Source organism: Cyanistes caeruleus, chromosome Z (assembly GCF_971803275.1).
Source record: "Cyanistes caeruleus chromosome Z, bCyaCae1.hap1.1, whole genome shotgun sequence".
NCBI classification, from domain to species: Eukaryota; Metazoa; Chordata; class Aves; order Passeriformes; family Paridae; genus Cyanistes; species Cyanistes caeruleus.
The window spans coordinates 69,479,069-69,506,769 of record NC_141732.1 but is presented as its reverse complement, the minus strand read 5'-3'; the positions used below and the strand labels follow the sequence as shown (position 1 = coordinate 69,506,769).

At 35.8% G+C, this 27,701-nt stretch overlaps 1 protein-coding gene across 14 annotated transcripts in view; it reads right to left on the bottom strand.

Moving 5' to 3' along the window:
* The window catches only part of CPLANE1 (ciliogenesis and planar polarity effector complex subunit 1), a 58,501-nt gene that overhangs the window by 13,011 nt on the left and 17,789 nt on the right, over positions 1–27,701 (bottom strand). For 5 of the 14 annotated variants that reach the window (XM_023943995.2, XM_086867642.1, XM_023943999.2 and 2 more), the window contains 27 exons: positions 25,923–26,151; positions 25,550–25,683; positions 23,765–23,982; positions 23,354–23,518; positions 22,187–22,325; positions 21,727–21,836; positions 20,354–20,515; positions 20,073–20,181; positions 19,410–19,719; positions 18,026–18,959; positions 16,678–16,841; positions 15,541–15,674; positions 14,962–15,044; positions 14,139–14,207; positions 11,855–11,937; positions 10,917–10,985; positions 9,251–9,440; positions 8,363–8,617; positions 7,441–8,190; positions 6,433–6,599; positions 5,104–5,233; positions 4,125–4,179; positions 2,924–3,028; positions 2,358–2,450; positions 1,578–1,690; positions 1,117–1,315; positions 597–838 (listed from right to left, as the gene is read on the bottom strand). In XM_023943995.2, coding sequence (XP_023799763.2) covers positions 597–838; positions 1,117–1,315; positions 1,578–1,690; positions 2,358–2,450; positions 2,924–3,028; positions 4,125–4,179; positions 5,104–5,233; positions 6,433–6,599; positions 7,441–8,190; positions 8,363–8,617; positions 9,251–9,440; positions 10,917–10,985; positions 11,855–11,937; positions 14,139–14,207; positions 14,962–15,044; positions 15,541–15,674; positions 16,678–16,841; positions 18,026–18,959; positions 19,410–19,719; positions 20,073–20,181; positions 20,354–20,515; positions 21,727–21,836; positions 22,187–22,325; positions 23,354–23,518; positions 23,765–23,982; positions 25,550–25,683; positions 25,923–26,151 — 5,411 coding nt within the window. The remainder of the gene's footprint in view (positions 1–596; positions 839–1,116; positions 1,316–1,577; positions 1,691–2,357; positions 2,451–2,923; positions 3,029–4,124; positions 4,180–5,103; positions 5,234–6,432; positions 6,600–7,440; positions 8,191–8,362; positions 8,618–9,250; positions 9,441–10,916; positions 10,986–11,854; positions 11,938–14,138; positions 14,208–14,961; positions 15,045–15,540; positions 15,675–16,677; positions 16,842–18,025; positions 18,960–19,409; positions 19,720–20,072; positions 20,182–20,353; positions 20,516–21,726; positions 21,837–22,186; positions 22,326–23,353; positions 23,519–23,764; positions 23,983–25,549; positions 25,684–25,922; positions 26,152–27,701) is intronic. The other 9 variants (XM_023943997.2, XM_086867644.1, XM_086867645.1 and 6 more) reach the window with 3 other exon arrangements.

The window sequence follows — 27,701 nt, the reverse complement described above, 5'->3', positions numbered from 1 at the left end:
TGAGTTAGAAGAAACCTCATATTAGAAGACCCATAGATTAGAAGAGATAAGATCCATCAAAGCCCAGTTTTATTTTACTTCTATATTAGGATGTATAAAGATGGCAAAAATGCAAATATTTTATGAAACAAACTGGATCAGGTTCCAGAAACAGTCACACAATATTTTGCAGAGGCACAACCACTGAAGTCTTTGCCCAAAAGGTCTCCTGCTAAAAACCTGAACTCATTTACACAAAAATGAAATATGTTCTGCCCATTCACTAGTAACATCACCATTCTGGTGAACATTTGGTCCATTGTAAGCAACCACATCAGCCAACAGATTCACCACTAAATAAAAACATTGTATATAAATATATGCAAAATTTGTATTATAATATAGATTATATATATATATGTGTATATATATATATGTATATATATATAATATTACAAATATATAATAAACATACTGTATTATATGTAATCTCATTCTCAATATCTCTCAACAGATACTAAGCAAATTTGAGAACACATTGTTCCAAAATGCAGCTCTTGCCTTTAGCTGAAAAAAATAAACTGTTTAAAAACCAACAGTTAGCACTCACCACTTACCATTCTGCTATTTCTGAAATCCTGCTCCATACTTTCTACTATGTTCTGTAGTGTCTGTAATTGCATATCCATTTCTTTCTGCTTTGTGGAAAAGTATTCTTTTTCAATTACTTTGGATGGAAGCCCTGAAGAAGGAAGGGTTCCTTCATCTTCATGTGCTATGTTCCAAGTTACAGTATGTGTAGCAGAATCTGAGTTATCTTTCTTTTGCAATCTGTTTGACACATTTTTCTGATGATCATCTTAAAAAAAAAAATAGGAATGCACTAATATCACTGAATAAACCACAAGCATTACTTATTATAAAAATTAAATATTGCAAGTAATTAGGAACAATTAAGCCATACTGAATAGGGTGTTTTAGAAGGCAAGAATCATTACAAAAGAGGCCAAATGTATCTATGTTGATGTTTAAGACTAAAAAACCACAAGGTTAATTGGGGAAACTGCAGATTTTCTACGGGAGCATTACGACAAAAGAGTATTACTTTTTCTTGGATTTAAAACTAAAATGGTTTACCTTGCTTCTGAAGTGCCCTAGGCGGAGCTGCATTAGTAACAGAAGCTGCTGTGTGATGAAGTTTTGCAGTAGATGGAATTTGAAGCTTCTCATTCTGCTGTGCAGCAGCTATCTCTTCTGCAGACTCGGGTATCACGGGCAAATTTCTAAGGATGTCACCGTCTTCTATGTCAGTCACACTGACATATTCCCTTTTGTGCTAAACAACAAGATAATGAAGAATTATCTTCAATAATTATCTTCAATATGTATTTTTAATGAGCTGTTTTTAAGTGCACTGTTCACCATTTCCTGTGCTTACCTCCTTACACTTGTAGGTGAAAGGCTTTTTGTTTTGGGAACAAAGTAAATACAATCTTCCCTACCATACTACACAAGTAACTCATGCAGATACAAAGAACCCAAATTCATGAAGATAAACAGTATACTTAAAATGCATTTCAGTACATTAGATCACTAACCAAATCAGGTGCATCTGACAGAAAGGATGGTAAAGGTTTCTCATTCACTTCAGTGGGGAAACTCAGGTTTAAATACATGTCTGGCAGTAGTATCACAGAGGAACTAGATGATTCTACAAAGAAATAATATTAGTCAGTATTATATTTACAGTAAAAGCCATAAATCCTTCAGACTATTAGGAAACAGCTCTGCATTCTCTAGAAGATAAGAAAAGCTTTGACTAAGCTGCCATCTAGATTGCTATTAATATCCAAGTCCCTCCTACTTAGGTAAAAAAAATAATCTGCATCTTTACTTAATCCAAAGAAATTAGATTACTTCAGATAGAAGCCTCTAATAAAACTATCTGCAAATGAGTCATGCCATGTTGTAAAATTATCTTCAAATGGAAAAATACTGTTGAATTTTACAACTATGGAAAAATTACCGTATCTTGGTACCATAGGGAAAAAACTTGGGTACTGAAATCTATGTAATGTATTTATGGAACAATGCTACTGTAACTCAATTTCATGTGATCTGTTTTAACATCTGACTGATCAATTCATTTAGTCTACATGACACTAAATCCCAAAGATTAAATGGGCACTAAAATCAAGCAAAATCCACAAAATAAGGATTGGGTTTCAGTTCAGTCAGATTCACTTCAAGTCGAATAAATTAGCATGTTATCTACATGCGGCATTAATCTGTCTCAGGCACAAAACCCATGTTAAAACAGTACCACTTTTACAGACTTCCCAAACAACAAATGAAGTGCAGAAAGACTGCAGCCATACCTGATACAGGAACAGATGTGACCAGCTCATTGTTTTGAATTTTGGAAACCTCATTTCCACCACTGATCCCAGGATCCTGATATGATGTAAGCACTTAATTGGAAAAAAAAAATAGAAGATCAAAATGCATGAGTTTAAGGAAAGTAAAGATACCTATGTCATTATCTGAATGTAGGTTTTTCATTTGCCAGTTAACAATCAAAATCGTGGGAAGAGGAAAGGAAACGATTTCAGTCAAGTATGAAACATTGTATAAAAAGCATTTAGATAAAATCACATTAAAACAAAATTTCAGAAAGTCACAGCAGAACTGACACAAAGAATCAGAAGACTCTTACATAATTGTGTCAGTAATATTTTTAGCTCTAATTATTTTAACTACTGCTTTGTAATTTATATTCTAATGTTTCCTGGTTTAATTCTTTTTGAAATAAGAAATGAGAGCACAAAAAACTGCTTTCCCTTTACAAACTGTCTGCATTTTGAAAACTGTCCAAATATCACAACTAATGAAGAAGCAACACCAGAAAACGTTGGTTTCTGTAGATCACCTGTGTAGCACTTACCTGGGTTAGTATTTGTACTTGCATCTTGAGTTTCTGCTGGCTTTTTTCCTACAGAAGCCAAATAATGTAGATCTGCTGAGACAGAACTTGCTTTCTCCATTGCATCTAAAATGTGATAATATAAAACAGGTGTCTATTAATGGTATAAAAATTAGACATCTTTGAAAGCAATGATACCAACTCACAACTATGAGCTTCAGCATTTTCTTATTTGTATTTCTGACAGGTAATTTCAATTCTTCTCTAGGCATGCCTCATAAATGATTCCAAGAAAAGTTCATGCTACCAACTTTATGTGAATATACAACTCTCACTTACAATGTTACACTGAATTAAATCAAGATTCAGTTTAGGTATGTGACTTTAAATTAAATATTTTAGTATGCTGAGCAGTAACAGTCTGCTTCACATTTTAACAGAAGAGGAATAGTTATGACATGTACGTCTTCATTTCTTTATTCTTTCCACAGAGTTTGTATTTCTTTAAGGCCAAATTTCATAGAATGAACTGCATTTTGTCCCGTGACAGAACTGAATATTTTCATGAATTATTATATTATAAGGAAATATTTCCATAGGCATGGTTTTCACATTGCAAGCTAGAAACATTGCATGCATTGAGTTTCTTTTACAAGAACTCTAAATGTTTGTGTAATTAAAATATGCAGGCAAAAAATATTCCAATAATATCTTTTTAAAATAAATAAAAAATTTAGGATTTGAAATGTTCACAGAATTATTTTGATTAATCACATGAACAGAAATCACTGTCAACCTCAGCTAATTAAATTAACATGACATACTGTTATTATTTCATTTACTCAATTGTTTGTAAACATCAGCACAAGACTATCACTCATTTTGAAGAAAAATTAAAATACTTCTAAAACTTTTGGGAAAACTATTCTGAATCTTCAGATAATTCATAAAAGATCTTAAATTTTCTTGCATCTCTCTCCATATCAATCCCCTAAAAATGCAAGTATCTCCCAAAAATTCTGGACACCTGTTGTACATCCTGAAAGGCCTGGGGAAAGATCACATAAGTCAGCAAGCTCTATTGTCCACAGACCATATTATCCTAGTTTTTAACATGCTTATGATTGGAGGGTTTTGCTGTGAATCCTAATAGACTAATGCTCCTTGTTTTGGTTTTTTTTTTCAGTTGAGCACTCAAAGCTTTAAAAAGACTTGTACTTGCCCATTGAGATGAAAAAATCATCTTGAACATAAGATGTCGATTTCGGTCTGTGATCCTAATATAAAGGAAAAAAAGAATCATCTTTAAAAACAGTTCCAGTAAAGATTAAAGTCTTTCTTGGTGATGTTAATTATCCAATATACCTCATATAAGTAAACATTTCGGGAAAAAAAAGAAGTAATTGTCACTTGCTTTTCTCAATCCCTTTTTTAATTCCTCTGATCCATTCCAACTTAGTGGAATTTAGTGACTATATAACACTCTCTCGTGTACTTTGGAATGACATGCAGTAACAAATTTCTTATTCCTCTTTGAGTCTATCCTACCCCTGCCATACTCTGACTAAAATCTCGAGGTCTGGTTAGGGTCTCCAGCTGCTGTGATACAGTGAGGTCTGAGAGGAATTATGGTATGGACCAGAAACAGAGCTCTGGGTAGTGATCCAGCATTAAATTGATAGTGTTGTAGCTTGAAATTTAGTACTTGAAGGATAACCCCAAAAAGATATTAAAAAGCCTAATCAAAACACAGCCTGATGAAGGCTTTCTTTTTTCAGTGTCTGGGCTGAGATGGAATTGAGATCCCAATTCTCCACATCCTTACTCTTATACTGTCATCAATCCAGCCTTGAATGGAAAGAGTAATGCCTGGGTCACTTGTCCTATCATTACTACTAGGAAAAATATGTATTTTTTTAATTTTTAACATTTTTGTTTGTATTTACAAACCTACATACAGACTATATACTATCGAAACAGACAAGTTCATGTTCCAGGACAAAAAAAACCAATCTTGGAATCCTTCATAAAAATCAATCTCCTGTTAACAGGAAATAAAAGTACATGAAATAAAAATATGCATACTGTTTCTAGGCTAGAAAGGCTGGAAGAGCTTTTATTGTTTGGTTTATAGTTTTCTGCTTCTTTCTTTTCTGCTAATACTTGAATGGAAAAGGACTAAATAGAAAAAAATTCTATACCCCAGTCTCTGATTCAGTAACCACAGCTGTGTCACTAATATTGATGATGGAGTCATCTGGACGGAAGGACACACTTGGTTTCTTCTTATCCTCCTTCTCTTTCAGTTGTTTCTTACTACGCCTCTTTTTACTGTCAACATATTAATTACAGATAAAGAGTAAGAAGTGCTCTGAAATAATAACAATACCTATCATCATTGTTTTCTAGGAAGGATTACTATTAAGAAATAAACACTGAAGTAAAGACTGGAAAAGATAAACAGGTGCTGCATAAAGATCTGTTCTAACCACAATTTCTGCCTGCTTGAAGTCTACATGAAAATGTTATAGGAACCCATAAAAATACCAACAACCACACTAAAATCAATTAATTGTCTAATAAGCTATTTATATTAAATATTACAAACCACATAATATTTCACATCTGTATCTTGTGTATAATTAATGATTACTACACAAAATACCTATAAAGAATCTGTAAGAAGCAAACTTCAATTTCATAGCAGTTTTCAAATTACTAGATGACAAATATATTCCACAAGAGCAACTGTAGCTTCTGCTTAATATATGACAAGTAGATTGTGTGACAGCAACTTTAGCTTTAAGCACTAAAGTTAACAGCTACTATTAAAATGTATTCTAAACTCTAGCTACAGTTACTTGTGTGGCAAATTCTCACTTTAAGAGTGAAAAACTACTCTTGAGCCTCTGCTCCAAAACGACAGAATTAAAAGCATTGTAACTGAAATAAACCAAGTATCCTATTCCAGAACATTCTATTAGCATTCTATGAGAACTGAACAAAGATTATGTAAGCAGCTTAAACAGTTTTAACTGTCTCTGCAATTAACATCAAATAGATTAAACTCTAAGTTATAAATCACATACCTAGCAAAAACCCCAGCTTCAGTAGGAATTCTATTAAACACTGTCTGTATTAAAAACAGCCTATATAAATTATACTTAAAGAGCATATAATCCTTTCCTTCTTGAAGATCAGTGACAATATGCAACCCAGACAGCAGTCAAATATTCACTGTGTAAGGAGCAAAACATTTCCTAAAGAGTGTATAGCGAACAGTCAGAAGACAATAAGACTTTAAAACACAGACAGTGGAATGAAAAATATCCTCTTGAATCTTCTTCCTATCAATCTCTTAAAAGCAAGAGCTCCTCATGCCCTAGTGATACACCTCTGTTGTGTCCTTACTAACATTTCCTATTTTGTTCCCTGCTGTGAGAATACACTCCTTCTGATGTCAAAGCTAGAAGGTACAGGTTACCAGTGAATCTGTCAAAATGAAGTTCCACTTTAAAAATTTAGCTTGCCTTTTTCTAGTGTTCTGCACATCTCTAAGTTCAAATGGTTCAACATCAGTTCTTAGTAGATGGGTAGCTTTGGTTTGGCCTTGTCCAAAGGAAGTACTGGGCACAGAATGATGCTTGTGGCGTTGCTCAAACGCAAGGAGATCTTGAAATGGGATGAGTTTTGGTGCCTAAGAGAGTTCAGAGAAAGAGAAAGAAGACAGAAAACAGGAAGGGGGATCCCAGTCAGATTGGATGAAAAAATTAAGTCTAGTTTGGATTTCAGTTACACAAACAAAGCTCCTGTAGCATTTTGTACAGAATATGGAAATGGAATTTTAATAGCATTGGACCAGAACAATCTGTACATGTGTAAACTATTTTCTAAAAATAAATTAAAAGGTATAAATTTTCTCCACAGAGCTTATTTCACTAACATATGCATTTCTTATGTATGTAGTTCAGGGTTAAGTTAGGAATCATTTAATGCAGACAACAACTGAAGAAGCACCTTTCAAGGAAAAGCATTTCCATTCTTCTCAACTGGGATATGCAAGCTTGTAAGTCTTTAAGAAATAACGTTTTTCAAAACATATATTCAGTGTCCATAAGATTTTCTTACCAAGCCTTTTACCATTCCATTTCTGCCCTGCAAAAAAGGATTTTTCACCACATTCTATTTCTCTAAATAATTCTATTATAATCTCTGGGAAAAAAATACTATTTTTTTACCATACAAATATTGTCCAGTATTTTAGATAGTAAGTTCTTTACACTCATTGCCAGTGGGCTGAACGTTGATGAACTATGGAATGTATAATCAATCTAATGTAGTTAAACCTTTCAGGCTTGCAGTCAGCCTCATACTGACATGTCAAAAAGCAGGTACCCTTAGTTCTAGATGCCTCCTGGCACCTGTGCTGAACAATTCCAAATTCCACAGTCTGTAAACATTAACTTGTGATGAGTAAGAAACCATGAAACTGACAAAAACACTACAACTGAGAAAAATATATTATTAAAATCCAGTACCTTCTTTTTCTGAGGTAAATTAATCTGAAGTAGTGATATTCCTGCATCCCGTAGTGTTTCTCTGGAGTCACCATCCTTTTTTGGAGGTTTAATAGGTATTAAAGTAGCAGTGACTGGCTGCCTTACAGCTGGTGGAACTCTAGGTATTGGATCAAGCTGCAAGTGCAACAGTGGAAAAGCGGCCAGGTTCTGAGTTGTTGGTGCTTTGAACACACTCACATTTGCAGGGAGTGGTGCCTGAGGTGAATCTTCTTGCTGTCCTTCACACTGATCTGAATGCAGATGTTTGGGAGGCCCCTTATGCACTATTTCTGCCCATCTCTCTTTTTCCTCATGCGTTTGTCTTGGAATCTCAGGGCTGTATCTACTTCTGTGGAAATCTTCTGCCTTACTCTCTCTTGGTGTGTATGATGACTGATGGTTCCATACGAAATCTGATGAACTCCAAGCTACTTGTGGTACTGGGGGTGGTCTGGAAAATGCTGATGACATTTCTGTTGGATGTAAAAATGCTGGTTTGACATGATAACTTGATTCAAGCTTAAGCAAAGGAAATCCATTTGAGTAACTAATTTTTTTTTCAACAGGGATAAGCTTCATTTTTTTCTGGATGCCTGAGGAAGGCATGCTTAGGAGATGAAGTGGTTTCGTAGGCACTGAAGAATAAAAATCTTGGGATGGTGACATTAATCCCATTTCCTTGCAGTTGATTTCAAATAATGTCAAAGAGGTACTTGCATCCAGATGATTCTAAATGAGAAAAGCAAACAAACCAGCATTTACATATCAACCATGCACTAAATATACACAAAAATAGTTCTGTCTATACCAATCACAATGAACACATTCCCTAACTCATCAGGATAGATAACATACCAGATATACTGAGCAGACTTCATAAACCACACTTTGATGTACCTACTTTTATTTGGCGATCGTTGCTTTCATCTTCTTCACTCTTCCTTGGCTGATCAACAGAGCTCTCTTGACCAGTTTTCCCTTTTTCTTGAGTAGGCACTTGTGTTTCTGGAGAAGTATTGTTTTTAGCAGTGTGTGCAGGCTGGCTCCCTGCCAGGTGAACCGACTGATGCTGTTGTAACATTTGTTGTATATTTGGCACATTGGTAAAGGATGACTGCACCATTTGCATTAAACTCATGAAGTTGATCTGCTGTAGCTGAATACACACATGAACAAAGTTAACAATGCCAGTAACTTTTAACAGAAATCTCAGCAAAAATATCTAGGCTATCTTACAGCTGTTCCCTATCAGGTGATAAAACAAACAACATCCCAATCATGGGATGATTCAATTATTCAATTTATTCAATTCATTTGTATAATGGTTTACTGTATACAAATGAATTGAATAAATTGAATAATTGAATTACTTTCTTGTAAGATAAAATAAATACCTGCCACAGACACGTTATGCTAAAGTAAGACAAATGTCTTCACTTTTTTGTGACATTTCAGTAACTGTAAGGTTACCTAAAACTGGCTCAACGTACTACCACCAGTTAAATCCTAAGACAGCTGAGAAGTTATTACAGCATCAGATTTTCTCCAAGTGTGAACTATTAAAGGGCATCCACTTATGTGAGCTAAAACACACTCAAGCATCTACTATTATATCACTCATTTTCTTGAAATAAAAGCAAGAGTTAAGGCTAAAATAAGTTTCACAGTGGAACTGGAAATATCTTTCAAGGACAGGCCCACACAGAAGGTCTTTAAAAGAGTAATTATTTCAATTTTTTTAACAACATAGTTGGTACCATGAAAACTAAAAATAATTAGATGCTCTCACCTGAACTAATTTAAACATTTCATCTTGCAGCATCTGCTTGACAGTTTCTGATGTGTTTGGTTTCTCTTCTCTAGGGACTTCTTCCTTGACTTCTTGCTTCTTTGCACAAACAGAAGTATGGGAGGCAAGACTCAACATAGTTGACACAGCAGTCCGAGAAGGCTGAGAATCACTTAAAGACATGTCTGCACTAAAGAAAGAAAAGAACTATGAACAATATTCAGAATTCAAAACACCTATAAAAGACTGTCTTAAATTAATCCAGAAAAATTTTAAAGATACTTGTCTATTTTAAAAATGTAATTAATTTGTAGGAACAACTTAATAATTAACACTGCACAATCTTGACCAGAGAACTTGTAGGACATATTTCCTGACACTTCTTAAAATACCAAATGAAAAACAGTAGTAAAGATGTAAGTTCTATCTGATTTTGAAGCCACAAGTGTATCTAAAATAATATTTTCACCAGAGATACAGATAGTAAATGATGATTTGACAAAAAAGACAGAAAGAAGGCATAAAGTCAAACAGCTGATGGAAAATGAAGAGGGACATTCTTAGTTGAAATAAGGCAGAAGGTAGATTCACCTTGACTTAAAGTAATGGGCCTTTAGATATTTGGGCTTAAAAAGTAAAAAGATTTCAGATTAAGGAAAATAATTTTAAATTGGAGTAATATGTACAAAACATTAAATCTTCCCAGTGATAACAAGATCTTTCAGTAGGTAAAAATACTAAGTATATGAATTCCTTACATGAACAAGAGAGGGTTAGGATTTACATTCAGCTATAAAAAAACTGAAGGATTTTACTTATACCAACAGAAATTGACCCAAAAGACATTTCTCTGTTTAACAAAAATGCTGACTTTGCTATGGATACAGACAACCCTTGGAGAACTTCTTAAAATTTTACAGGATGGCCTCCAAGCATGTGAACAAGCAGAAGCATAAAGCAATGCCTAATGAGTAATAGTTTTAGATACATAACAGGTGTGAAGGGGCATATGAAGGCAATTAGAATGTCCAAGCATGGACTGAAATGCCAAAAGTTTGAGTAAAATTTGTTTTGAAAATAGTTGGCAGGAGAAGTTCAAGAAGGGAAAGAGATTAGAGACACATGAATATGGAACCAAAAGGTATGTGTAGTTCATATTTTCCTCTAAAGTGAAAAAAGCCTCATAGAGGACTCTTCTAGAATTGAAAGCCTGAGACTGACTCCTACTGCTTTTCCCAATTCCAATGTTCTCTTTATTTTGTATATATTTTTGTAAATTTATCAGTTGACACAGGATAGATGCATTTTAATAATTAAAATGCATATATAAGCTTAAAATATTATTGTTCAGGTGTTCTATATAATCAAATATCTTCCATAGGAATATTATATAATGAATTCTGTCCAGAACCAGAAAACAGAACTGTCACATCTCTTTAAAATCTGGTAGCTCTGAATTAACATTTGAGTCATGTGATATTCCAGACAACACTTGAGGAGTGTATGATCCACAAGGATTATAGTACAAAAACATATAGGAAAAGCTACTTAGTTTGCAGGTACACTACACTCTACCTGCAAATATTCTGCAGTCAAATCTACACATCATATTACTTCAAACCAAAAATATTATTTTATGACATGAAACAGAATAGGTTTATCTTACCTAAGAACTTCTGCATCTTGTTTTAAAGAGAATGAGTGGGAAAGGGTGCTAGTAACAGCCTCATTCATCCTATAAAGAGAGAAAAATTAGTATTGTAAATACTACAATAATTTGTTATGGTGACTGTTTCCATTTTATATACATGTATGTGTATAAATATACACATAACCACTTGAAAAAGTATTTTAATTAGTATGTGATTAAATACCTGAAACCCACCTGATCAAAGCTACACTGATCTGCATTGCTTCGATTACTGCATTACACTGCAATCTGAGCTGGTAAATATTGACATTCATGTTTCGTCTCCCCTAGCAATCAGAAACTGACTCAAACAAAAGCACAGAAAAAGTTCTGGCTACTCAAAACAGATAGCAGGCAAAAAAAAAGAGGTTGATTCTGGTAGACAAAGGAAGAGAAAATCCAATTTCAACTAATATTGTTAATATCACTATAGTCTGCATCTCTGGAAGAGAAAAAACAATGCCGTAATAAATTCTTGAGGGGCATTTTACACTCACTTAAAACAAAAACATGTAATTCTAAAAAGTAGAGGATTTCAAATTTTTCTAAAAGTAATTTTGAAGTTTTTCATAAACATTATGCATACATAGGGACATTTATTTATATGCTATCGTAATAAGATTTTCCATTTTTCCAGTTATTGTCTTTCTCCTAGATAAAACACACCTTCCCACAAACCATGCTTATTTTATTATATGATTACTAAAATAACGACTCTTCAAGCCAGCCCTTTATATATGTGAAATGCCTGTATGTGAAAAAGGAGATGACTGAAACTGTTTGAAACTATGACTTTGTTGCTATAAGCAACAACAGGAACCCCTGAGACATCACTGGGTACAACCATTAACAAGACTACTTCAGATTTTTACACAAAGTTAAAAGAGGAATTTTAAAAAAACCAAGTCACTTACATATTCTGTTCAGCCTTTTCTTCACTTGTTTCATCCACATTTTGATCTTCTTGAGCACTTTCTATAGCTGAAATGGCAACCTGCTGAAAATAAGAAGATGTATCTGAACTTGCAAATTTTTCTGCCCCTCCTGCTTCAATAAGATACAGGTTTTTTAGCCTATGGCAAATTTATTTTTGATTAATCATCCAATTAAAACAATCTGACTAAAAATAATCAAATTTACATACTTATCAGAAGACAGTTACAGATCAGCAACAAAGTCATGCAACAATGCACCTGAGCATCTTTCTTTTTCTTAAAACAGTCTCATTATTATGAGATTTTAGTTCCAAATTCATATTCATATTCATATGTAGTACTCTGGATATATATTCTGCTTATCTCACACCCCCTAGGTAAAGATGAAAATGTGGAAACAATCCCATTATACACAATCTATCTACAAACAAGGAAGAATGAAACAAATGTAGGATTTTACACATGCCATAGATTCACTATAGTAAAATTTATTGAAAAAATTGAAGACCAAAATACATAGTATAATAGCCCTGCCCTTAGCCACTTTCAAAGAAAAGATTCCTATAATCAAAATTTATGTATTAAAAATGAAGGCTCATTTATAAATCCAGAGTGAGTTTTCAGACAGAAGCAAAATAAATATCTTGATATATTTAATTTTTTAAAAGTAAATTCCATTTTATGTATATATAATTACATCTACTATATATACATATATGAAAGCATACACACATTTTCAAAAGTGCTCAAAGCAGATCTCACTTTACTACCTTTTAATTGTTACTTTTATTATTAAGCAAGGAAGATTCACCAACCCTAAGCAATTCAGTCCTCAAGTTCATCAAATATTTGATGAATTCAGGATACTTTGAACACAGTATTCATAACAATTCAATGCTTCCATGTAAGATCCTGTCGTGTCAGGAGAAATGCTGGAGCTGAGCAAGGCAGCCAGACCTGCTCCCTGTGTTACAACCAGCACAACTATGGAAAGCTGATGGGTGGTAGTTGGAGACAGCTCTCTTCTGAGAGGCAACAAGGCATCCATTGGCAGACCTGACACATCCTCTAGAGAGGTGCTGCTTCCCTGGGGCTCCTGTCAGTGATGTCTCTGAGAGAAAACCAAGTCCTGTACAGCGCACTACTAACTGTTACTGTTGTTTCACACAGGTGACAGTGACACCTCTACTAGCAGGCTGAGAAGGGAGTGGCAGTGACAGCTCTGGAGTGCACAGTCAGTCCTTCCAGGCAAAAGGAAGGGGTTTGAAAGGGTTTGAATCTGGTGAATCAACAAATGGTTACAGGACTGGTGCCACAGCCAGGGGCATGGCTTCTTCAGCCATGGGACTTGCTTTGAGAATCAGGTCAGCTAACAGCTGATGGGGTTCATCTACCAGAGAAGGGGAAGAGCACCTTCAGTCATAGTCTTGGCAAGGGGGAAGAGGGCTTTAAACTAAAGTTGCCAGGTGAGGGGCAATTTTTTGCCAGGGTCAGAAAGAGGTATCTGGAGAGGAACTGCATGTCAGCAGAGCACCTGAAGAGCTGCACAAGGGAATTACAATTACTCTTGCTAGTAACTCAGCCTCATTGGAGGCCTCCATGCAAGCATATATAGCACAGGGAATAAAAGAGTTGGAGACATGCACATCTGCCAGGTAAAATCTTACTGGCATTACAGACATGTGGTGTGACAGCTCTGATGACTGGAGTGTTGCAATGGGTGGATGCAGGCTCTTGAGGAAGCACAGGCAGAAGAGACAAGAAGTGGGGCTGTCACCCTCTATATCAGTGCTGGAGTGCATGGAGCTCTGCCTGAGATGGATGAGGAGCTGACCAAGAGTTTATGTCTCAGGTTTACAGGGAGAGCAGGAACAAGTGACATTACAGTGGGGGTCTGACAAAAGACTGCCCAACTAGGAAGATGAAGCAGGTGAGGTCCTCTATATGCAGATAGGAACAACCTCATGTTTAGAAGCCCTGGTCCTCACAGGGAACTTCAACAACCCCAGTAGATGTTGGAGGGGTAACACAGCAGGGCACAGGCAATCCTGGAGGTTCTGGAAGGCACCAATGATAACTTCCTTCCACATGTGACAGATCAGCCAGCGAGGAGAGGTACTATGGTGGACCTCATACTGACCAACAAGAAGGAGCTGCTGATGGGGAATGTGAAGCTCAAGAGCAGCCTTAGGTGAAGCAACCATGAATGGTGGAGTTTGAGTTCCTCAGGGCAGTGAGGAGAGCACACAGAAAGCTCACTGACCTTCACTTCAGGAGAGCAGACTTTGGCCTCTTCAGGGATCTGTGTGGTAGGGTCCCATGGGATAGCACCCTGGAAGGAAGAAGGGCACAAGAAAGTTGGTTAATATTCAAGAATCACCTCCCAGCCTCAGAAGGGATGCAACCCAAAAAAGAGGAAGTTAAGCAAAAATGCCAGGAGGCTTGCATGGATGAACAAGGAGCTCCTGGACAAAATCAAACACAAAAATGAAGCCTACAGAGGGTCAAAACAAGGACAGGGTGAAGAATACTGAGAGATTGTCCAAGCCAAACATATACTAAGCTGCATCCAAAGCAGCCTGTCTAGCATACAGAGGGAGGCAATTCTCCCCACTACAGAAGACTATAGAAGACTCAGTGGAGCACTGAGAATATTCAGCTCTTTGTCCCCCAATATAGGAAGGACATAGACCTGCTAAAGCAAGTCCAGAACAAAGAGTGTTCAGGGCTCTGGAGAACCCTTCCCATGAGGAAAGGCTGACAGGGTTGGGGTTGTTCAGCATGAAGAACAGAAAGCTCTAGGGAGACCACAGAGCAGTCTTTCAGTACCTAAAGGAGCCTACAGGAGAGCTGGAGACAGACCTTTTACAGGAGCACATAGTAACAGGAGAGGGGGGAATTACTTCTGTCTAAAAAAGGGTGGATTTAGATTAGATTTTACGGAGGATTTGTGAGGAGATGAAGCACTGGAATAGGTTCCCCAGAGAAGCTGTCAAAGTCCCATCCATTAAAGTGTTCAAGATCAATTTGAGTGGGGCCCTGGATAATCCAGTCAAGTGGAATTCACTCACTCACAGGTAACTCACCTGTTCTCTTTGATGTTCTACAGGTCTTATCTTGACAGAGCTACTGGAGCTCTCTGAAGTTTCATATGGCTTCTCAAAGAACACTACAAAATAAACACAATTACTCTAAATTAGAAAACTACATAGATAATAGTACTGTTACCTGATTTCTGACAGCAGGTCACATAATCCACTTTTTCTCTAATGAGGAGTGAGGAGTTCAGAGCTGTTCCAGCAAATTCAGTTTGTGTTCTTATTAGTGTTGATGCATGCACCCAAAGAGATAGGTAGAAAAATCCCCAGCTTATGTAAAGGGTATGAATATGATAATTTATGCATACTCAGCTCTTAAAATGTTAACATATTGTTCTATATCTATAGAAAAATAGTGACATAGTGAAAAAGTCATTGGAAAGTCTTGGTAAAACCATTTTATATAATTTAGTTATAATACAAATTCGATAAAACAATTCCAATAGAACAATGAAGACATTTGTAATTTTTGATTAAATAAATGGAGGGATATAAAATTGTGTTCACGCAAAACTCCTATTGCTTTATGTCAGACAACACTAAAAGGATATACCATTTAAAACAAACCTTGTTCTGATGTTACATCCAACTCCTTTTGAACAAATGGTCTCACTTCATCCAGGTCTTCAGTTATATGAGGCACAGAATTATTTCCATGACTACTTTCCCTCTTACAGTAATATTTTGACTTTGCAGGTGCTCTGGTAATAGGGATTAGACAACAATTAACAACATAAGTATCTGGTTCATTTAAAGTATGCTGATTTTTTTGGACTGCAGGCTAGTGCCTAACTGTAAAATAAACACTGGTGTGATATAATCAATATTCATTTAGGTTTTCTCTCTGATTACAGCTTAAACCAAGCTTATTTTTTTTTTTTTTGCATAGCTGTGATATTTTAGTGTCATTAATGGTACACTCTTTCAGATGAGCTGTTTCCAGACAAACTGTGCTATGTCTTCAAAATCATCTGGTTAAGGTTACATTTATCTCCTTCACAGGAACTTCATTCATTAAAAAGTAGAAAATTGTCAGACAAGATGTACAATCATGTCTCAAAATACTCAAGATTATTTTCAGAATACTAGAGATCTATATAAGTCACTCTCTCTATATATTCTAATACTAGAGATTTATTTTTTTCTTTATTGCAATGTAAGGTGAAATGCCACAGAGGAATTCAGGTTAAGGATTCTGTATTCTTCAGGACAGTGCAAGATATTACCAAATAAAATATTTACTGCTTTTTCCATCTATTTTTCTGACATACAGACATATAAACATAGCTAGGTTACAGATCCAGTGGAAAATAAACTAACATTCTGAACCACTCAAATGAAAGAAAATGACACTGAAGAGAGAGGAAGTTATTTGAATTCTTTGAGAAAACCATGACACCCATTGTACTGGAAATCTAGATTCTATTTCCACATCACTAAGTTTATAAACAACCATGTACAATTCACTTAATATGCAACAGCTACATTATTTTCTATCTAATATATATGAGATTATGGAGAATATTTAATTTGCTTCATGCAACTGTAGTCAATATGCCCAAGTTTGACTTTTCACACAGCATTAAACACGTATAATATAACATAACATAACATAATATAACACAATAACAGTAGATTTCTTCATGATACTCAGGAGAGGAAAAATGACCAACTAGAGTTCTTAGGGAAAAAAAAAAAAATTACCCCAAATCACTTCCACAAAGATTATCATAGACTTGTACAATCTGGGTATCAAGAGGAGAACTGGTCACTGTGGAAGAGCTTTCAGCCATACTACTTTCTTCCTCTGTTCTAGACTGGGCTTCTGATAGAGATGCAATTTCTTTCAGATATTGATCATCTGGACGCTATTAATAGAAATAATGAAAATCAAAAATCACTAGTTAAAAATAAAAGACACCAGGTACTTTAAAAAGAACCACAATGCTTTCACAAAGAATGATTATACTTAATTCATATCCTTTTCTTTATTATAGAGCCAAGAAATCCTGGATTTACAACTGCCTGTAAGACATGAGTTTTTCCCTTTTTGCATTAAGTGAAGCAATGGTCCTCTGAATTATCCAAAGGAAATACAAGAAAGATTTCTCAGTGTCAACTGAGTGTGGATTGTCAAAGACAATATATGACAATATAATCAAGACAAATACATAGGGTAAGATTTGGTCTTATCCTGATACTACAGAACTCTCAAATTACCACTGAAAACAGTATGAAAGGCAAAAAGACATACATAACCTTGCACTTACATGCATGCACAGAATTTGTAAGTTGTAAATAAAATACTTGTCCAAAACACAGAAAATACAACCCAAAAGTAAGGAAAAAAACTCTTTTGAAATTGGAGAAATGCCTTCTCAAAAGAAGTCCCACAACCCTCTTCCCCTAAAGCCTTTCATGTATTCTCTGACTCTACATACTATTAATTAAAGAAGCTAAGTGATCCAGTTGTCCCTAAAGTATAAACTAAAGCAATATGTACCATATTCCTCTGGTAAATGTCTTCCTTTATACGTCCGTCCTGACACATATAGTCAGAATTTCTGTAATAGTGCTAGTAATTTTTCACCGATCTTTAACCAGTTAAAATACTCCAGTCAGAATTTATCTGTACTGTGCCCAAAGACAAATGAACTCAAACTCTTGCAAGAGGAACTATTTATTCTTTGCCTTGCTTTGCCATATTCTATGTCCAGCAGTCTGTTTTTTCAAAGATGATGCCTAAAGCTAGACATAGTGGCCAAATGTATGAGGAATTTGTGCAAAAAACGTGGTATCTGGATAAATGACCTATATTTTCAACTTCCAAAGAGAACTTTCATCTCCAACTCAAATATTTTTTCTGAGAGAATTTCAGTGTTTCTGGAATTTTTCTCTTTTCTCATCAGCTCTTAAAGGTTATTAATCAATAACCATGTTTGACTGAGAACAGAACTATGAGGTAGTTTTATGAGGTAAAATATGTATGTGATTTTTCCTTATTAGCATAAGTCACACATTTCGGTGACGCTCGTCCCATCCTTTTTCTTACCTTACATTTTTCACTCCTTGTTTGAGTTTTGTCTCCATGTAACTGTTCTAACAACCAAAAAGATGTAAGGACAGCTGCTGATGATGTTTTCAAATGTATCATTGGGAGAGTCTCTTCTAAGGAATCTCGTTTATTGGAACCACAGAGCAGTCTTTTATCGGACCATCTGATCATCCACTCCAGCAATTTTGAAATATTGCTCAATTTGCCCATCAATTCTATAGGCAGTTCTTCTGCTGGTACAATATCTGCTACATCGAGAGTCTTGTAAACATACTTAGAAATTGCCTGAGTTTGCAAGGTAGAGGAAGTATGGCTAGGAAAGGTCTGGCTTGTTAGTGGAACACTGACTCCTTGACTGTCAGCCTGAGCTCTGTATATTGACTTGTATTTTAGACCAAATAAGCCTTCTTTAAGTCCTTTTGGTAGGTTACACACAGAAGGTTCTGTGGTCTGTCCAACGGAGTATACAACTGTTGGTTTTTCCAAAATATTTCTGTTTTCATTACAGCCAGACACTTTTTCAAGGCCACCAGATGCCAGGGTGACAGTATAGCAAGACCCTGCTCTAAACACACTTTGACTTCTAGTTTTGCTTTTTCGGCGTTTTAGTGTTGTGTGAATATCAAAAAAGAGAGAGTTCAATTCATGTTTTTGAAGTGCCCCAGAAAAGCTACTGAGAAATGGAATTCCAAGGCCACTATACTTTATCAGGTCTCTCTCAAGAACATAACTCAAAAAGAGCTCTAAAAATCTAACATATTCATCATCATCACGTTCAAATTCCCATGCCCCAACTATAGGCAAATTACATTGATTAAGCATGTCTCTCCTACACACTTTGTCTTTATGTTTTGTTTTATAGTTAGGAGCTTTTATCTTGTGTGTGGTATTTTTGCTACCTATTTCCTTTTGTTGTTGGAGTTCATTTTCCCTGAAAGACAATAAATGTAAGCACCATTAATACCCAAATCCATTTTAAGAAGAATTACACGCAACATTATCTCCTTATCTTCCACTGAAATTAAAAATAGCCAACAAACCCAAATTTATATTAGTACAAAGTGTATGTGGTAAATTAATAAAAATTAAAACCCATATACAGAAACTAGGCAGTAATATATATGAATGTAGGCATAGCTGATAGTAACTTACACTTCAATAACATATTAGTCTCATACTAACTGATATAACATCGGCAGTTCTAAGATTTGGGAAATCTGTAATTCTTCACTTGATAAATCACCCATAGTGACAATTTTTAACCTGTTTGGTGAAGAGATTACTTGATAGCAGGAGACAGCTCTTTCTTATTTTCTCTCCCCCGCCCCCCCCCCCCGCCCCCAATTTAAATCAAAAGCTTTCTGCTGCCATTTTTTCATACCTTGGGAATGAAGGTGCTTGAGCTCTTGTTCCTTCAGTAAGCAAAGCATCAGAATGTGTGTCAGCCGTGTCTGCGTCACTATACACCTGAGGATTCCCAACATCAGTAAGTGTGCTTGTGCTTAGACTTGTGCCTAGTGAGAATCTGTCATAACTGTGTTCCTCATCCTCTGATGCTCCCTCTTCTACTGGCTCCCAAATATTAATTTCTACAAGGCCTATGTTCTTTACTACATATCTCAAGGCCTTTTTCCTCACTTCTTCAGCAGTCTGTATAACAGCAGACATCATTTCTTCACTTTCAGGACCTACTGAAAGAAAAAAAAAAACAAGTTTTCAATCTCATTTTTAGTTTAGTTTAGTCTCTCTAATTGAGACATGAATTGTATTTCAATTAAAAACATAAATTAGAACCATTTATAAATTCAGCAAGAAACTGTGATAAATTGAAGAACCATAAACATTTTGAAAGCCACGATACCCTGTGACTGGTATAGAAATATCAGAAAGAAACCACAAAATTTCTCTCAAGACTCAAAGCTGTCCAACTAAAAATGACAATAATTGTTTTACATGGGGTAAGAAAGAAAATACTGTCACAAGCTGGTAACTAGGATAAAAAACAAAGCTTGTTTAAAACTTCTTGAAGAATGGTGAACATTACCTTTAACAGTACTGTGTCTGAGTCGCTGCTGAAGTCCATGATATTTATCTCTTAGTGAAACTCTTATATCTTCAGGATTAGGAAATGCTTTCACAAAAATCTCTGCCACCTACACAGAAAAAAGTGTATTTTCCAGTAGCTATTATACAAGTAGGTGCCTTTTCACACAGAAATTACAACATGAGAAAACCCAACTAACTAAAATTTAACTTGGTTTTCCAGGGAGGATAAATACTTGTGATAATCTCTATTGCTTTTATTCTAGTTTTAATGTCTTTTACCTTTTTTACTGGTGGCAATTCTCCAAGCAGACTCAAAATTACATCTTGAACTAATTCTTCAATATTCATAAATCTGCAGAAAGGAAGCATTCGACAAGCCCACTCTACTGCATTCAGACAATGCTCAATGATGTAGGCATCATATCCGTTCTTATTCGGATCCTAAAAAAAACACCAGAAACATTACTGTATGAACAATGTATTTCAGCAAAATTATTCATACACTGCATGTAGTAATGCTTCTCTCCTAGCCACAGAGAATAAAAATCTCTAGCTTATCTGCCATGCAGAGTAGTGATGAGGGCAGGAAACAGATCAGCATTGTAATGGACTATAAAGCACATTAAAAAAAAAAGAGAGAAAAAAAAGAGAGCTTTTTAAAACAGTTGGTGGGGAGGGGGCATTTCCCTGGGGAAATCCCCATTTGGAGTTTTCCTCCCTAATTTGCCCTAAACTAGGACACCAGCTTCGGAAATAATTCTATTAGCACTCTGCTGAAGAATTTGTTTGCAGTTACAATTAAAACTAGAGGGTTTGCCTAAGCTGTGAAATAAGTAATTCTGCTTTGACTTCAGGTGATCACGAATTCTTTCTTGTGAGCAAAATAATTAAGCCTTGCAAGAGGCTTTTAAGACAGACTGGTTTATTTTGAGAAGTATTTTCTATCTCATTTGTCATTGTCACACAAAGTAGAGAAAGATCAGAATATTAAACCATTTCAAACAGAGCCATCCTGTCTATCTTGAAACTGAGTTTTCCTGGTGAAGAAAAATCTTGGACTTGCTACAGAATATGTGACAAATATGCTAGTAGTTTCGTCTTTTTCTTCCTGGACCTCTGACATCAATTGATGAAGGTGTAAATAGAGAAAACATGAATAAATTTTAATTTTTTTTGTTACTTTTTCTGACAACCATATATATTTAGAACAACATAAACCCCATTTTTTGTATGTATTCAGAAAATATTCAAAATATCTTCATGTAATGGGGAAGAAAACAAACCAGAAAGTAAATTCTTAGGTCAACAAGTATAGAAGGTATGGCTCTCCTGGCAGCTTTTCTGACTCAAACACCAAGCAAAAGCCTAACAAAAATACTGTCAGGAAAACAGAGACCACATGCACAGAACACTACTCCATAGCATCAAATACCTAATTTACATTGTAAACACTGTGCTCATTTTGTTCTGTTAAGCAAACAGAAGTTCTCACAGAAATACAGAGCAGACCTTTAGAATTCTTCTGATAGCTTCATGAAATTAAGATGTATCTGTACCATATTAGTAATATACAATTAGTATATACAATATATTAGTAATATATTAGTATATACATTATATTAGTATGTACAATATATTAGTAATACAATTACCTTGATACTATTAATATTTTCCCTTGCAGTTTGGTACCGCCTACAGCTGTCAGATAATTTTTCACGAACATGAAACATCCAACATAATGCACAGAACTCTCGGAACCAACCTACAATACAAACACGCAATGTGGTGAGATTCCATTTAAATAAATTAAATACAACAGCCTGAGATTTTTCAGTATTACTCAGGAGCTAGAGCCCCTTAGTCCCACTTAGTGCTCATGTTCTTTCACATCTGTCAGGTCTGTAACATGATCCACCCCCCCATCCCCAAACTCGAAGAGCACATTTTAGGAAAAGAGTTTTGATAACTAACACAAAAGCTGGCAATGAAATGTGTTCATGGCAAATTGCAGTGTACTATTTCAAGCTAATAAAGAGCTAATTTGCCACCTGTGGATTTTCACTAGTGTTCTTTTTTCCAGCCCTAAATTATTTTATGTTACTGCATACTGACACAAAATTTTACAGGTAATGTCATCAAACTTATGGGCTCCAGAAGATGTAGATCCATGGAGAACAGTGCAGAAATTGCAGTAACGAAGCAAAGTCTCTGGGAATGGACTTAGCAAAGGAAGAGAGCCTTTCATCCGAATCTATTAAAATAGGTAAAAAACCAATCAAAATAGAAATAAAAAACAGTATCACTACTAAATACACAGCCTCTCAGTCACCAGAATACTGCCAAGATCAGTACAACTCCCTTGAAGCTTGTTTTCCATTTTCTTCAGATCACTATTCTGAAAATTCATTTGAAGGAATATGTTTAATATGGGCTATGGCACAAAAAATGCTTTTGTTTGAATGCTACTCATGATTACCATGAAATACAAGAGTAACACAAAGTGTAAGAAGAACTAAGATCACAATCAAAAAAATCCAGACTGATTCAACACAGTCCAGGTTGCTGTCACCAAGGCTGACAAGCTTTGCCCCCAGTTTCAGCTGGTATGTCTGACCAGCTCCTCATGCCAACATTAGGCATGTGACCATGCAAACAGAAGTCAATACTTTTCAGTCAGACCAGCTCCTGATCTCAATCACTGAATTAATACTGATTCAGGGGGGGTTGCAGGAAGGGAGAGCTGCACACTCCCTTCTGTATCAACTCAACCTTCTTTAAGTAGCTATGTTACAATGACCTAAGAAATGACTGATTTTACACAAAAACTTTAAATCTATTTATTCCAAACTTGCTTCTGTGCAAAAAAATTGCACAAAAGTAAAATGAGATCTTACAAGTTCTGTGCACTAAGATGATCCCTTCACCTGAAGTGAGCATTATCTTCTCTGTTACATTTTCAGTCCTGAGTGATTTGGACCATATTTCCAGCTAACAGCTATAACTCCCAATTAAATTCTGCTTTTTTCTTTCAATGGAAAAGAAATGAATTTGTATGTTACCAAGTAAGTACAGAAAGACATCCAAAAGAAAACACTTTATGAATTAGAAACCCTAAATCTTTAAGTTCTGTTTTCCTAAAAAATGAACATGATGTGTAAAACTAGAAGGTGACATGTACAAAACATGACATCAAAGACAAGGTGAGACTCCTGCAACTGCAACTCATCAGTAATATTTACAACTGATAAACAAGTTAAAAATATAAAGTTAAATGTTTACTTTCTGCATAACTTTTCTAGCCCACTTCAGCTGTGTAATATACCACTGTGCTGCAGAGCAAGAACAATGAGCAGCCCGGAAGAGCAAGATAATTCGCTGAAGAATTCCAGACACTTTCTGACGGACTTCTTTCTCTGTTTTTAAAAGAATGTCATCGCTGCCTTCCTGAAAATGTAAAGAGAAACAAAGTCCAAAATGAGAAAAGACATATAACTGTTGTTACTTTTCTTTACAGCATAGATCATTTATGGAAAAAAACACAGTGGTACATGTACTTTCTCATCACTGCTGTGCTGCTTACGTAAATGAGCACATATGGAAGAAAACAGAAAAATGCACTCGAAGGAACCAGAATAAAGCTCATAAAGATTCATATGTGCATTCAAATAAATACACAAGAAACACACTTACTTCACTGAGAGAAGCTGGTTGAGGACAGTACAATGGTGGGGCTGGAAGACAGAGCCCAACTGGAACCAAACCATAAAACTTTCTGCAAAGGTCCTTCGCAGAATCCATCAAAAGCTGAAATGTCTCTGAGAGAATATCAACATCTGCCATAACAGCTGCTTTTAGTAGTTCCTGTATTGAACTGTAAAGAAAATCTGCATCTTCCTCTTCAATGGGATCTATAAAATATTAAGCCCAGAAACTGATAAATTAATTGAATCAATATATGGATCTTCATGGTCTTATATTGTCTGAATTTGCATTCATATATTACAATGATAGGTCTTACCTACTCGCTGTAAGGTAAGATCTTCTACATTTAAAAACTAGTATTCAACTACCAATTTCAAGTTTTACCCCATTACCATGACATCTATTACCTTTCTAGGTAGAGAACTCAACTTTTTCACCAGGCACTTGCTTGGCATAACATTCTGGCTAATCATTGTTACCAAGAAGGCATCAACAGGTACACCATTAATAATGACTAAAGCAGCTCTTTCATCATTAAGTACATTCACCTGCTGATAAGAACTTGAAAAGTTTACAGAAAAAAAAGAGAATAAAATATAGAGATTGTGCCAGTAAACTTTCTGTAGAATATAAAGGAAGACAGGTTGATCTAGCTAACAGTGTGAATTTCAGCAGGTAAGTTAGGAGCTCACAGTATCCACAGGGACCAGTGAAGACCTGGTCAACAGCCAGAGAGACAACTGATAAACCTGCTTGTGCGTCTTCATGTCTCTAGGAGCAAGATGGGGGGAGACCAAGGAAGCCATGACCATATGCCACAAAGAGAGTGTGTATATAAGTATGTATCTGTCTCTAAAGGTCAAGCACTTGGACAGGCTGAGGAGCTCAGACCAGCTCTCTGCTGTATCCTGTATACTGATAGGACTTTATACACCAGGCCTGCTGCTGTGATGGTGCATGGACAGTGTGGGGGGCAGGGGGAGGAGAGTGCTTGGAGTGGATTTGTACCAGAAGACAGAGAGGGGATGGGGCTTTGGGGTCTCACATACAAAGACATGAGCAACCTGTGACACTCAGCAACTGGGTCTGCTGGCCATCTACTCAGCTAATCGTCCTGCTACTGGCCCAGCTACTGGAGTGATACACACTGTACAAACAGGTATCTGTGTGCAGACCTTCACCCTGACCAACAGGAGAGGGAAAGGTGACAGGGTTGTTGGTGCTGCTTGTGTATGGTGAGCAGGTCTGTATGTTGTATTATATGTTTTGTTATAGGTATGTTCATGTGTGGCCGTCTATAGGTGCTGTGTATATGTGCTTGTGTACATGCCTACTGGGAATACAGTCTCAGCCTTGCTAGCTGCTGGACCTGGGGAGACACTTTATCAGAAAGGAAAAGGCAAAACCGAACACCTCCTTGTAGCTAATTTCAAGCGTGATGATACTTCCCATACTGTTAATACAGTAATATTTTTTGTTTATTTATTGTAACGAAGATTCAGTTTTCTTCCAAAGATGTTTATATCAAGTCAAATAGTCAAATAAAGATTTGGACAATACAAATGAGAAGACAAGATTGATAACATATTCCATTTCTAGAATGATCAAAGCCAAAACACACACCTTCATGAAATTAAAGTGCTTGAATATATTATAACTGTAATACACACACTGAAGAAGGCAAAGCAATTTTCTTTCTCAGACAGTGTAAAACACTGAATACGTAGTCAAATAACATGAAAAATAACCACAATTATTTCTCCTTTGAAGTACCTGTGAATTTCTTGTGTTTAATGTGTCCTGAAGTTTCAGAAGTTACTGGCTGTCCTAACAAAGACTGTAACTTTTCCTGAAAAGTCTGCATTGGTAATAAGCTTAATGGCAGGTGACACTCTGGTTCTTTCATTCTGAAAGTATAACAAGAAACTGCTCATGAATAACAAAGTAATATCCATACATAATCTGATGAAGGTCTGTTAAACGAGTATCTATGCCAAAATAACTAATCATAATACCTTAAGTTCTACACCTACTAGGAGTCTGGGAATATGAATTTCTGAGGCAATATACAGGGCTTGTAACAATAAGCTTTATGGAAATACCTATATAACAAAATATAGCATACTAACTCCAACTGTAAATTTACCTTGAGAGCTCATCAGAGTTCTGATAATACAGCTGGTAGGCCAGACCAATTGAAACAGAGAGCTTCCAGTCCCCAAGTGTGTGTGCTAACCACACAGCTTCTGGAATGAGTCCACCAATAAAGAACAAATCAAGAGCATATTCAGCTGTCCACACAGATGAAAGGTTCTGGTCCCTGACAGCTCTGGCAACCAGACAGTGTTGCAGTGGAATGACACGAGAAGGTAAGTCTGTGACACGAAAAGCACATTTTAGAGTTTACACAAATCCTCATGCTATCAGATCAATAATCTACAATACATTTGTTCACACTGCTTGTTGATTAGTATCACTGTGCAATTGCTTTTATTATTAATTTACTTTTATTAGAGGTATTCTATAGAAGTACATCTGCAGCAGCTCATGCAGCTCATGCAATGATATAAGAGTGTGTTCGAAACAGGCTATTTCCTGCTTAATAATGTGGGATATGAAAGCAATTGCAAAACTTGTGGTTTTTTGTTGTTTTTTTTTTTACTTTAAATATTTCATCTCACTGATGGACCATTTGCAATTTTTTTTAATATCTGTACGATATACCAGAGGGTATACCTGAGATAAAAGGAAACTCCTAGAGTTTTCCTAGTGTACCCACATTGTTTGTACATACTGGGCTTATTGCAGAAGACAGAATGTTAAAATGCATTTCTGAGAAAGAGCAGAACATATTATTTCATGATTCTTTGATTTTAGGAGAGTACAGAGAGACAAACTTCAGACAAATTTAGTATCTCCTTCTTTGTTTAGATTTAGATTTGTTTTTCTAGGTTTTGCTTCCTGGTTCTCCTGGAGAGGTGCTGATCAACATGAATTCTAAGGAGTTATTTGCTTCTCTCAGTTTCTGTTTTGCTCAGACAATGGCATTACTTAGGAGATATTCACAGTACTCCAGCTCATGCCAATGTAATTTTATTCCAATTGTCTCACCATATACATTGATCTTCGCCTGATCAAGTATTAAAATCAAGGTTTTATTTTGTAGGTTTTATCTTAAAAGCTGTCCAAATAAAGTATTCAAAAGACCATGAAGAAAAAAGTAGATACCAGTGCATGCTGTAGTACAGAAACATTAAAAATACTCAATGTATTCAAATACACTACAGAAAACCTCATCAATCAAAGTAAGTAAATATTATGAAAAAATATGTGGCATTATAATATCAACTTACTGGTACAGTACTTAATATGCTTCCAAACATATCTTTATTCCCACAAACATTTGAAAAAGTAGCTCTGAAAATAAAAAATTCCTAACAAAGGAAATCTTTAAATAGAATCTCTCAAACCACTCACTGTGATAAACAGTAATTCTCAGAAAAAAAGCTGAGAAGCAGGACTTAAACTACTAACAGGTACTACTTGTGTTCAACACCAAGCAACCTGGCATTCCCACCTGCTTTGACAATATGGTATCTGAAGCATTTGGATTTAGATTCCAAGACCCTGACTGTCAGATAAGCAAATAATGCTTTCCTCTAGCTTTTCAGCTGGGGTCACACCAAATCACAGATTCAATTCAACTACTTCTTCAGCACTGCTGGTATCTCACTTTTGGGAGGATCGAAGTCAGTCAGAGCAGATCTTTAGGCAAAATTGTGACAAAGTATGATTAAAAAGGCTGAGATACCTAATGCCTTCCCTTCCTCAGTCTTTAATAGTAAGACCAGTTTTCTGAATAACAGGCCCTTTAAGCTGGAAGACATGAATGGGGAACATAATGAAGACCCCAGTTGAAGTGAAA